The sequence below is a fragment of the Triturus cristatus genome, chromosome 12, assembly GCF_964204655.1.
Source record: "Triturus cristatus chromosome 12, aTriCri1.1, whole genome shotgun sequence".
Taxonomy (NCBI): domain Eukaryota; kingdom Metazoa; phylum Chordata; class Amphibia; order Caudata; family Salamandridae; genus Triturus; species Triturus cristatus.
Window position 1 is genome coordinate 95,965,341 of NC_140595.1, and position 12,412 is coordinate 95,977,752.

The 12,412-nt window shown below is 45.8% G+C and overlaps 1 protein-coding gene across 2 annotated transcripts in view; it reads left to right on the top strand.

Moving 5' to 3' along the window:
* The window catches only part of ARNT (aryl hydrocarbon receptor nuclear translocator), a 124,729-nt gene that overhangs the window by 10,282 nt on the left and 102,035 nt on the right, over nucleotides 1-12,412 (top strand). For both annotated transcript variants that reach the window (XM_085638857.1, XM_085638858.1), the window contains exons 2-4: nucleotides 6,731-6,842; nucleotides 8,301-8,348; nucleotides 9,213-9,257. In XM_085638857.1, the coding sequence (XP_085494983.1) occupies nucleotides 6,731-6,842; nucleotides 8,301-8,348; nucleotides 9,213-9,257 (205 nt within the window). The remainder of the gene's footprint in view (nucleotides 1-6,730; nucleotides 6,843-8,300; nucleotides 8,349-9,212; nucleotides 9,258-12,412) is intronic.

Sequence of the window (12,412 nt, forward strand, 5' to 3'; positions counted from 1 at the left end):
GTTTCAATATGGTGGCAATACAGCGCTCACAAATATATGTATATTTTTTACCCCAGTTTGTTTCCATGGAAGCTATGGCACGATGGCAGAACTTCAGCGACCTGCAGTGATTACAAAGTTTTACATTTATAAACACTTTTTAATAGCAGATTTTTATTTATATTGGACAGAGATGAGCAAATTTGAGCACCCTTGTTTCTCCTGTTAGCAAAAAAAAAAAAATCCAATAAAGATAGCGATCGGTAATGAAAATGGTGGTGAGATAAGTGTAATCATTCAAATAGGAAATATCTCATTTTGATGGGTATTTATACATTCACAGGTGTGGGAGGCAGCTTATTTGTTTCTGCTGCTGGCAAACATTTTACAATAATGATGATAAAGAACATATGTTCATAGGTCATTAAAAAGTTTCACTGTGTGCAACTTAAAGGTGTAAATCTTCAACGATAGGTTAGTGTGTTCGATCGGAGATAAACGCTACTTCTGAGGCTGACAGCCCTCTTCTCCTCAAAAGTTTGTTTTCTCTGTTTAGCGTTTAGTAACTTGCACCTTTTTGTTTTCATTAGAAACCTTTCTTACTCTAACACAATAAACAAAAGAGATATAATGTCTCCAGAATTAGGGCCCATAGTCATAAGTGTCATGTGACATAGAACTGAGTTGGAGTCTGTACAGAGGTTATATTGTTCTTTTATAAATCCACCCTCTCGTTCGCATTAACTTTACTTCTAAACACTTGTCTCCGTTACATTATGCCATCTATAGGCTTGAGTTGAGTCCGAACTTCATTCACATCTCTTCAGCAGTCATCAATTTGCTGATATAGTTCCACCGTAATTCTGCCCGTTATCTCTGTCTGTTATCTTTTATTTCCTAATCTGGGTGTTATTCTTGCCGAGTTAAATCGACCCATTTAATGTGTCTTAAGAAAATGTAATGGGGGGGAAAAAAAGAAAAACTGAATTGGAATGTTTAACCTGTGTAGGAAGAGTAGTAGCCTCATGACAAAGTCAGAAAAGCTGATGGGTACGGTTTTCAATGTATGTGTTGATAATAGAAAAGTATCAGAAGCTGCTAGCAAGCACACTGAACTAGGAAGCACAACTTTACCCGGAAGAGATGTCAAGTTTGGGGGGGGGGGTCAAAGTCTACAACCAAGCACGAGCAACCATGATGTATGCCGCGGTCTGTTAGAAGTGTGGCTGCCCTTCTTTGAACTGCGGGGCTGTTTCGATTTCACTTAAGCATGAGGCAATTGCATATTATAAATCAGTTTTAAGATCTTTGGATTGTATTTTTTTCCCCCATGGCTTTCACTTCTGTTGAATTTAGTTTATCATTTTTAGTTCAAGCCTACTAGACAACACATGCGTAGAGTGGCTTTGGCCATACCCATCGCTTACCATTAGTTGACTTTCCTATTGCTTATTTGCCTGCTTATTTGCATCCCAGCTTTTCAGTCTTATGCTCGTCACTCGCATAGAGCATTGTCACCTTACCATGTCTGTGAATGACTGGAATCTTTACTTCCACATCTTGTTTTTCAATCATTTTTGGTATGGTCTGGCTTGACTGCGCAGCTGTTGCCAGACAGTTATGTGAGAATCACCAGAAGAGGGGCTTTGGCTCCCCTTTTTGTTGGGAGCCAGGAGTACATGGTTTGATTTGTCAAATTTTGTGTGCTTCCACAAGTATTTGCCTTCCACATTGCTGGGATCATTTGTTAATCCAGTTCCCTGAGCTTGAACATTTGAGGGTACACAAATGACATTGTAATGCTATTAAAGTCTCTCGGATAGCTTGATAAGTTATCGTCATTTTGCCGGCAGCAACACGGCCGGGAGGAGGGCAGTCATTAAGATACAGAGATTTTTAGGTCTCGCGCCTAGCGATGCATTGCAGAGCACTGCTCGCGCTGCGAGAGTCCTTTTGTCTGGGGTTCCGAAATGGACCCTGGAATTGTACACGCTCGTGCGTGTGTTTTTAGTTTTGGCTTCCGTTATTGGGCTTTGAGTGGGTGTTTTTTTTAAACACAGCACCCAATAGGCCAAAGGCGGGAGCATTGCTCCGCCCATGGCCTATTAGTGTCTGTTACGCGCACCAAAGCCCATGTGGTTTCAATTATCGTGCCCAGACACGGGCGCGATAATTGAAAACATATGGTTCGCTGTGGCGCTCGCGCGCGCACCACTGGCGGGCGTGTTTTTTTTCTTTTTTTCTTCTACAATAGCGATCGCTTTCGCGATCGCTTTCAGTGCCGCTTGTTGCTCTCGCCACTGCTTTTGGGGTATGGATGAGATTGGGTGGGCGAGTGGCTAGTTTTCCTAATTTGTTAATATGCTTGGCCAAGGTGGTGAATTCTCTGCAGTGAGCGAGCTCTTATTTGGCGGGGGGGGGGGGGGGGGTTATTCCCGACGACTGTGTTGACGTAGGTTTATTTACTGCTCTTTACCACCTTGGAGTTGGTTACTTCTCTCGGATGCTCCTCGCCGCTCCCCCACACCCCTCCACAGGAGCGAGATGGAGTCAGAGAAGGTGTAGAACCAGCATTGTTTGGCACTAACGAGGGGCGGAGGTGCCGGGAGGGTTACACCGACCCCACGTCTGCAGCACACAGCTACCAAGCCCCGTTCTGAGGTGTCACGCAGCCATGCTAGCGCTCGAGGTAGGTAGTGTTCGGTACCACATCTATCGGAGGCTCCTCCGTGATGCCACGGGGCGCCCTGGCCCCAGAGGTACGGGCGTACGGCACTTCCCGGGGTCCACTTGGCACACTCTTGCCCTACCGTGCATTCAGGATTGTTATGTAGCTGCTTTATAAATGTTATGTACATTTCTCATTATATATATTTCTCGAAACGTGTGGTGTATTTAGTTATGAAAGCGCACAAACACCCACGGCGCTCACTAAGGTTTGCGATATATTTATATATCATAAAGTACGTGTGAACTGAATCTTCCATAATGTGTTTCCACAGGCAGTGAAGCACATCTGCGTGAAATGTATTCTGCGGCATTTTGTGCAGCTTTGTGACAACAGTGGTCTCTTTTCAGCAACAATTGAGCAGTTCGTAGTTTTATTCTCACCTCCGCGTTGCACATCACTTTCCAAAATGCAGTGGTTTTGTGTCTTTCCTGGCCCATCTTGTTAAAATTCTGAACAGACATGGAAGAAATGTGTAGAGTGAGGTGCAACAGAGTGCTTTGGGGCTCCCTAGTGTTGTTTAGGCGCTTTTTCTCAGGCCACTCAAAATATGTGACAGTAAAACACAGTCTCATGCCCTTGATTTTTTTCGCGCTGTAGTTTTAGTCCGCAGGATTTTACCACACAGGGTTTACAATGTTATGACTTTTTACGCCTTTAAACAATCTCCGTTTGTTGTGTGCGCCTTACTAAAGATGAAATGTTTCAGTTGCATCTACCTGTAATTTTTATTTCTAAAGCTTCTTCTGTTCCTCGAAAGTGTTTGTCGGTGAATGGGGGGTGGGATGCAGGGGCCTGAGGTGGGTGGCTGTGGATGAGAGAGTTGCGTGAGAAGGATGCGTAGGTTTGCGCAGGTTTTGCTGTCGGTCCAGACTTCTGTGCTTTGGGTGCAAGCGGCAGGCAGCAGCGGTTTGTCATACTAGGAGGTGTTGGTCAGAGTACCCAGCCTCCCTGTCGAGGCGGGGGCAGGTTCATCCTGTTTGGAAGCATTGTCTTCTGCTCCAGGGTCGTGCTTGATTGATCTCCTGCTGGTGTCGCTTGTGTGCATTGTTAGCAGAGGTGGAATCTCTTCTCTGCCATATTGCGCCCTCACCAGGTCTCCCACCTCAGCATTAATGGCGGGGTCTGTAGCCCCTCGTCTTCCATAAGATCACAAAGCATAGCTATACTGTGTTTACCCGACCTGCTTAATTTGAGCAGATGGTTTCCAGTGCTCGGCACTTAATAATCAACACCGGCACTTGTGACAGCTGCCACATGGTGACGCTGTTTGTATAATATAAAGATAAGCAGAGCAGCAATTGTTTATTAATTCAGTATATATTAAAAACAACTAATACCTGCCACCCAAGCTATTTTTATGGCTTTGGGGACCTGGAATAGGCTGAATGTCACACTTGTAGCAGTGTGCGTGTTAGTAGTGTTGTGAATACTGTCACTGGCAGCGCCAGCAGTGGCAATAGGTGGTTTAAGCTGCGGATGGCTCCTAACCAGAGCCCTGGTACACTTGAGCACTACCTGAGACAGAGAGACCCCCCGCTCATCTCCTGAATCTGTCTTTTAATTGTTTCTGGAATTGGGAACCTTAGCAGATCTTTCCAAAATAAATGCTCAATCGAGGATTTAGAGTTATCGGCTTGCCCTCAAAGGGACTCAGCCATGCATCGGACTACGCACTAGCCAGGTCACAGTGCTTGTGTGGAGGCGCTTCTGTATTCGCTAGGATGAGCACAGCATGCATACAGTCTCTACCTGAGCAGGGCCACGGAGTCAATTCAGTTAATTGCGTTTGACCTCCGGGCCGTAATGTGCACTCTTCTGACTGGCGCTGCCCAACTCTTGCACACATCCCTTCCCCCAGCATGGAACAGGAAACCTTAAGGAGCTCCATTGCCTCTTCATACACAAACTAGCACTATTCAAGCTCCTCACCCACAGTTTCAAGGCACTACATAACACTGGCCAAGCATGCCTCCGCAATCTCATCTGCTTTCACAAGCCTTCCAGACACCTCTGCTCACCCGGACTCCTAATTGCACACATCCCACTCATACAGAAAGCCAGATCCGGCGGTCGAGCCTTCTCCTGCATCGCTCCTAAGGTGCGGAGTGACCTTCTGCTACATGAGAGCCTCCTCTTCACTTCTTGAATTCTGCATGAAGCTGAAGACCTGGCTGTTTAGGTCGAGACCTCCCATGGCAACAGCGCCTGATTCGTGTGTTGTTGCTCAGTAGGCTTTAATTACAGCCTGCGAGTACTATTTTCTCAAATAGCATTGTCTTGCCTGCCGTTGCAGGTAGGACACGCTCTCTCCTAACGCTCTTAAATTTGTTTTATAGCAAATGCGCCGAACGCATTTGCAATGCAATAGGTCTCGCATTTGCAAGAGTTTAAGCTATTCGCATTGTAAATGACAAGGCCTTTTATTTATCTGTTTTAAAAACACATAAATAAAAGGCATTGTCATTTACAATGCCAATTGCTCAAACTATCATAAATGCGAGACCTATTGCATTGCAAATGCTTGTTAGGTTTGACATGACAGTGCAACTGTCACTGGACCTTTTAACCTACACCAATAATACGCCGCAGTTCTTGCTATCTGCTTTTAATGCTTCATATTGCCATACAACATTCCTTTAAAGCCAGACCTATTGGTATTGCCAATACTTGAGTTCTTTAGTGCTAAGTATTCCATAGTGCACGTGTTTTCAAGCTGTCCCCATCCTATATTTCTCTCTCCTGCACTTGCTTTGCTCTCTGCTGCCAGAGTTCTTCTCCCAAACCCATTCCCTGTTGTGTTCACATGTTTCTCCCCATTATTTCCCTGCTTCCTTCATGCTGGTTCCCCTCACACGCGCTCCCCATTGTTTCACCCCCCCCCTACTGGTGCCCTCTGATTGCTTTCCCCAACCCGCGTCTTGGTTCCACGTCCCTCCCACCCTCCATGTGTTGCTTTGGCATTCACCCGTGCTGCTTCCGGCTCATGTTGCCTCTTTCCCTGCTCGTTTGGGGAAAAAAAAAACCTTGTTTCTTTTTCTGTTCTTCTTAGTTACCAATCTAACACAGATAAGTAATTTACACGGATCTGTAATTAAAAAGAAAACCAAGCACCCCAATCGTTTTTGTTGGTGGGTGAAATGCATAAGTGCCCCTACAAAATGATACAGAGGCAGCGTCTCAAACGTTTTTTTGTTTTTTTTTATTGGGCCACGGTCCACAGCATCATTGTTGTGCAGGGTGGCTAAAGACCATTGTTCTATTATGTTGTTCAGGTGCATCTAATGGCCTGTTTTAACACTTTATTCTAGCTTTTTATGGGCAGGCGGGGTGGTATTAGTCTTTCTAATTCTGCACCTGAAACCGGTTTCAGTCACTTTAGTTTAGGGAATGGCCTCTGTGGTGGGGTCCTGGTCTGGTTTCACGTAGGAGGGTCATGGGCAGGTAAAATGACCTTTCAACCTAATAAACACATCTTTCACCATCATCCAGTCAAACTTAACCTGCTTTACAGACAGCACCCACACTAATGTGTTGAAGATGCACTTTGGGAGTATCCATGGCATGTGCTAAAATGTTGACCTCCTCCAGTGATTTCACGAATTGTTGGGCTGGTGGTCAAAATCAGAAACCATGCCAGTGAAAGAAGACTCTGTGCATGGCCATTCAGTTTTCCCACTTCATTCTTCAAATGTCAAATCGTACAGATGTGACATCAATGCTGTACACCTGTTCTGTGACATTCGTTGTCTTGTGATTTAGCCACTTCCTGACCTGTGTATTACTACCTATTCACTGCCTGCCTCCTGCAGGACCTGTAGGAATGCTGCTCGCCCCATGCCAACTATGACCTCACTGCTCTAACTTCTTGTAAAAGTAATGACCTCATGGCCTGCGCTGCCTTTTTGGGGGGGGGGGGGGTGTTAGATTCAGTTTGGTGTTTGTTTGATTGCAGTTGTATGTGAATATGATTTTCTGTGTCGCTTTATAGATTTTCCGTTCTTTTGTTTCTCTTCACTTCAGAGATGGCATCGGAAGTCCCGAATCTGGGTGGCACCATGGCCTCTGGAAGTAATGGGTCAAGCACCCAAGCAGGTGGAGCCCTTGTCCAAAGAGCAAACAAAAGACGCCCAATGTGAGTGAAAATGGGTGGAACAATGCATAGTTTCTTTAAATGTTTCCTACAAAGCCCTGTTGCGCTCGGGCTTCCTAGTGGATCCTATTGAGCATTTCTTAGTTACAGCCACCTTAACCCCTTCGACGCTCATGACGGAGCGGTTCCGTCATGAGCGTCGGTTGCGCTGTGCGCATGACGGAACCGCTCCGTCATGGCCCCGCCCGCGCTCAGAACCTTCAGCACCGCGCGGAAATCCGCGCCGCGCTGAAGGGGTTAAGGTATCACCTGATTGCATGTGACTGACTCACGTTTTCCAGAGGTGTGTTAAGCAACTCATTCCTAATACATGTTCTGCAGCTCTTCAGATAGTGCTAGTTGCGTCCTTCTAAAGAAATCCATCCTGATTTTTTGGATTTGAAGGCTTTTATTGGATCCTAGCAGACAGCAGGGAGCCAGTTCGCCTGTAAAGTGCCATAAATGTCAGTGTGTTGCTGATACCTGTTATAGATGTACTGTAGGTACAGTGTAGGTCCGATGCTCTATAAAAAAATATTTTTCTGATTGTGCAAAGCTGACAAATGACTTGTTAGTGCGGCACTAGAGCTCTTTGGAGAAACCCCTCTGACGGTACTGGCAACTGGCACATTAGGTGATTTTATTTCAGGCTGTGGAAGCCTGACCATCCCATCTTAAATGTGTAAGTTTTTCTGGTAGTGCCTGCTAGGTGTCCTTTAAAAGGAACCCTTGTAGCCAATTCAGATCTAACAACCGTTTAAGGGTTTATAATACACTTGGGTGGCTAGACTATGGCATATTAACGAGGCACAGAATGTGTACACCAAATGTACTTTATTCCAGCTGCTCAGGATTTGCTCAGTGGATTTAGCTTCTCCTCTTTCCAGAACCAAGACAAATGGTAATGTATAGTCCAATAAAGCTATGTGGACACTTGTGCTTCTGGTTAGGTGACCTGGCTAATATTCTGGAGATGCTGTTTCTTCTGCAAATCATTAGGCTGTTCTGGTGCCAGGATTTGTGTATGATGAGCTGGGGAGTCAGTTAACATACAGATAGTTGGATTCTTACATGCCACACTGGTGTGCAGTGATCTCATGATGTGCAGCTGGGTGGGGCTTTTGGAAGGATATAGTAACACGTGACTTTGTTAGGTGGTAGTTGCATCTTCTGTGAGCTTCCTGCAAGTTGGGTTTCTCGTGCGAGTGGACAGAATGTTGAAGTCGTGTGTAGGGAGCAGAATTTTCATGTGAGAAATTAGTGAGCAATATTCGTATACAATCACTTAAGAAATTGTAATGGAAAAAAAACAGCGATTAATTGTGGGGCATGGGTTTGGTTCGTTGTTGTTCAGGGCGTCAGTTAATTGACATTCCCTATCATGGGTCTCGGGCACATTGCAAGCTGCATGTAAGAGAGCAGAAAGGTTTCTATTTATGTTTGTTCTGGTTTATTTTGTAGTCTCGATTTTGATGATGACGACGACGATGACAACAGTAAATTCCTCCGGTAAGTGATAAATTTATCTCAACTCAAAGTACAAGCTGTTTTATGGGCATTTAGGCAGATCTGTACTGAATGTCCTGAGCCAGTCTTGATGCACTTTTGGAGGTCTGCAGGATATCATGAGTCATACAGGGGACCTGACATGAAGTATTTTTAGATTCACTTGGAGCATTTGGATGGTAGAGTTGTCCTTGTTCTCTACAGCTTTTAAGGTACTTTACATTCTACAAAATCGAACACACCATTTTATTTAAAACTGCTCCTCTTTACTGAATGTTTCGCCTTAAAGAATGTAAGGTGAACAAGGGTTCAAATTGTTTCATAGTCAATATCAGTGGTTGGTGCTTTTTCCCTCTTTCTACATTCAGATATCTGTGGTGGTCTCGCAACCTTTACTAGCCAAATCAATTTTCAAATAGTTTCTCTGGGAATGTGAAAGTGCTTGGATGACCTTATCTTATCAATACTGACATCTGCGGAACAAAATACCAAAAGCCATTTTAATTGATTTTGTAATTGTCACATTTATATTTGTAAAAAAGGATTGACTGGAATGCTTTACGCTTTACTTTTTGTTACTCTCCTTGGTGTCTGGGGACTGTTGCCTTGGGTGACTTGCTGAGTCTTTTTATTTGTCATGCAGGCTGTTCAGTTGAACCTAGAAATGATTAGCATTTGAGAGTAGCAACTCAATTTTCTCCTTCTCAAGAAGAGCTTTCATATAAATTCTGTGTGTGTGTATGTGTGTGTATATATATATATATATATATGTTTCTGTGCCCCCCTCAGGCTCGAGGAAATAGTATTCAGAGTTGTCCCTTGTTCTGCACATTTTAGTGAATAATTGTTGCCAATGTCTCTTTCCAGGTGCGATGACGATTCTCTCCCAAATGATAAGGAACGATTTGCCAGGTAATATTTGTTTACTTTGCTGCTTCACCCAAGTGCGTGCTGGTCACAGTGAGTACAACTACAGCATCTTCATCCACAGCCTACATGTCCAATTGCATTCCAATATTCATTGCCTCACCTCTGCACCTCGCTAACTGTTAATGGCAGGTGTTCTGTAGTGTGAGGTCTTTTGTGGGGCTTCACTCAGATATTATGCAAGTAGTCTTATTTCTAAGGCCCCATTGTATGATTTGTTTACATTCCTACTTGGCATGCTAATATGTTCCTGTAACTTATTCTTAGTTCAAAAAAGAAAAATGAAACCTGCTCCTTACAAATTTCGCTACAAAACGAAGAAATTGCCACAATAAATGTTAGCAAATATCTTTTTTTCCAAAAGGTGAACAGAAAAGCAAGTAGAAAGACGGTTTTGCAATGTCAATCTTTTCTAGATTCACATGCTGTGCATTATCCTGCCATCTACTGGCTTAAGTTTCACCTGAATCAGCCCCTGCCTGCTCGCATGTGAGAAATTTTAGTTTTTTACTTTTCATAGGGCTTAGAGGCTGTCCTGTGATGTCAAATTCGATTCTTTGACATTGCCAGTGACTAGGGAAGCCATCTTGAGTATATTTACGGGGCACTGGTGATTGAGTTCCCCAGCTACATGAAAGCTTCACTGAAACCAAAGATGTTTGGTATCAAATATCTCATATTAATAAACCCACACTGATTCCAGTGATAGATTTAATAATACATGCATCCAGAGGGTCCCTTAGAGGTGCCCCCTAAAAACCTACCAACCTTTAGTGTACTGGCTGACTGGTGTAGAGAAGCCTGCCACCACAGACCAGTTTCTGACCCCCTGCAGGTGAGAGCCCGTGCTCTCTGAGGGCAGAAATAATACCTTCTTCGGCCGGAGGCGTTGTCACCTCCTCCAAGCAGGATAGCTAAAAATCAGCGTATCAATGAAGGAAGCTTGAAAGGCCTCAGTCGCCTTTGATATGTGACCCCGGCTTCCCCATACAGGGAAATGCTACCCCCTGCCCTGGGCCCATTTGACACCAGGACAGGTGGGCAAATTAGCTAGTCAGGAGACATGTTCACTACCAGGCCAGTTCCACCCCTAAGGCAGGCTACCTGATGTGAACACGAAAACTAGAATTCCAGCATCTTGGTTTTTGGTGGAATTAGGTTCAGTGGGTAAGGGTTATGCCCACTTCCCACAGGAAGTGGTCTTATGGGGGGTGTAGTCACCCTAAAGGTAAGTAGTCCATTGGTTACTACTTGTCCCTCCCCTTAAGGCCCCTAAATTTAGTATTTAGATGGCAGCCAGGAAGTCAGATTCGACGGACCCAGATGAAGGTGGCAAAGAATAAGCGTGAAAACGAGAGCTGAAGACTTGCTGTGTACTTTTGGAAACCAACCCCTGCTTGATTACATCTTTCTCGACAATCATGATGAAAACGACTCGTCCTGCAACTGAGCCTCTGCCAACAACCCCTGTAGTCTACCAGCCCTTCACAAATTGACAGCAATCTCCCTTGGAGTAGAGGAGCTACTCCCCTGAACTCCACAGGCACCGTGCTGCCGCTCCCCGGTTTCACCGACTCAACAGCCGCCCAGGAAGAGGTCACCATGCTCCTGAAGGTCAGATCCGTCCCCCCCCCACCAAGTGAGAAGACACCAGGACCAACTGGAGTTGCACAGCACCAATACCTGGGATCTTTTCTGACCGAAAGATCTTTCCGAGTGTCAGCCCCTGTTTTTCTCAGGCTCATTCCATCGACCAGGGGTTCCCCCTGGGCTTGGCGCTCAGTCCCTCGCGGTTTAATCTGTACGTCCAGCCTCTTGCATCGGTCCCCAGGCAGTGGGACCTCACCATGGTCTCCTATGCGGATGATACGCAGCTGGTGGTGGCCCTGGCTGAAGGTTCCACATTGAATGCCTCTAGGTTCAGAGGCGGCCTGGCTACAGTTGCAGAATGGATGATCACTAACTGCTTACAGTTTAACGCTAGCAAAACTGAGGTTTTTTTAGTAGGGAAAAACTCGAGCTTGTGGAGTGAGCGATGGTGGCAGAGTGTCCTGGGTAGTACTCCTATTCCCAAGGCAGTGGTTTAAGAACCTAGGGGTATGGATGGATTCCTCCCTCAGTTTTCAAGACCATACAAAAAAAGTTGCCGGCACATGCTTTGGACTCCTACGGGGTCTTAAGCCCCTTCTGAAGTTTTTTGATCCACCAACGCGTCAGCTGATTGTCCAGTCAGCTATTCTATCAGCTATTCTATCTCGATTGTACTATGCCAGTTCTCTCTTATTAGGGGCCAATCAAGCTGAAATTACACGGATGCAGCGTGTTCAAAATGCCGCAGCCAGAGCCTTGTTGGGACTCCCGCGATCTTGCCCCTCTGCTGGCGCCATTCGGAGACTTCATTGGCTTCCCGTGGCGCAGCGCATTCAATTTAAGACGTTGTCTTTCTTTTAGGATTCTGAAGCTGGCTACGCCTAGCCTGCTTGGTAACTTGCTTACTCCATATGTTCCCCGCGTCAGCTGCGCTCCTTGGGGCAGCACTTGGTTACTGTTCGCCGTGTGAAACGTCTTCGCGCAGGGGGCCGGTCCTTTCGCTGCCTGGCAGCCAAGTTATGGAACTCCTTGCCTGTTCAGATCCATAGGATGGAATGTTTGCTGGACTTCAGGAAAGCGATTAAAACTTTCCTTTTTCCCTCAACTTAGTCTTCTTGGTCACCCTTTCTATTCTTGACGTTCTATGTTTTAGTGTTTAGGTCCGCTCTCCGATGCTGGCAGCTCCGGGACGCCCCTTTGCTGGGGCAGCTGTGCGCTATAGAAATCCGAATAACATAACGGCAACCAGAGCCTGTTTGAGTCCAAGCCGGACTCTAACGCCACAGAGACCGAGCATCCGTCAACGGAAACGGATGTCAGCACTGCAGAGACCCACCTGCAGAGTGGCCCAGCTGTCCTGATTTTTGCACCTTCAACCAGCTAAACAGACAACCACAAGGACCTGCGACGCACCAGCCCAGCCAACCTACCCCCTCTGCACCAGAGTCCCCCGTTGGCAGCTCCTGGACTTATCCTCAAGTCCCCTCTGTAGCCTGTTACTAGGTCCCCCCCCCCCTCGTTTGGTGTAGCACGTAAGGCTACCAACCCAA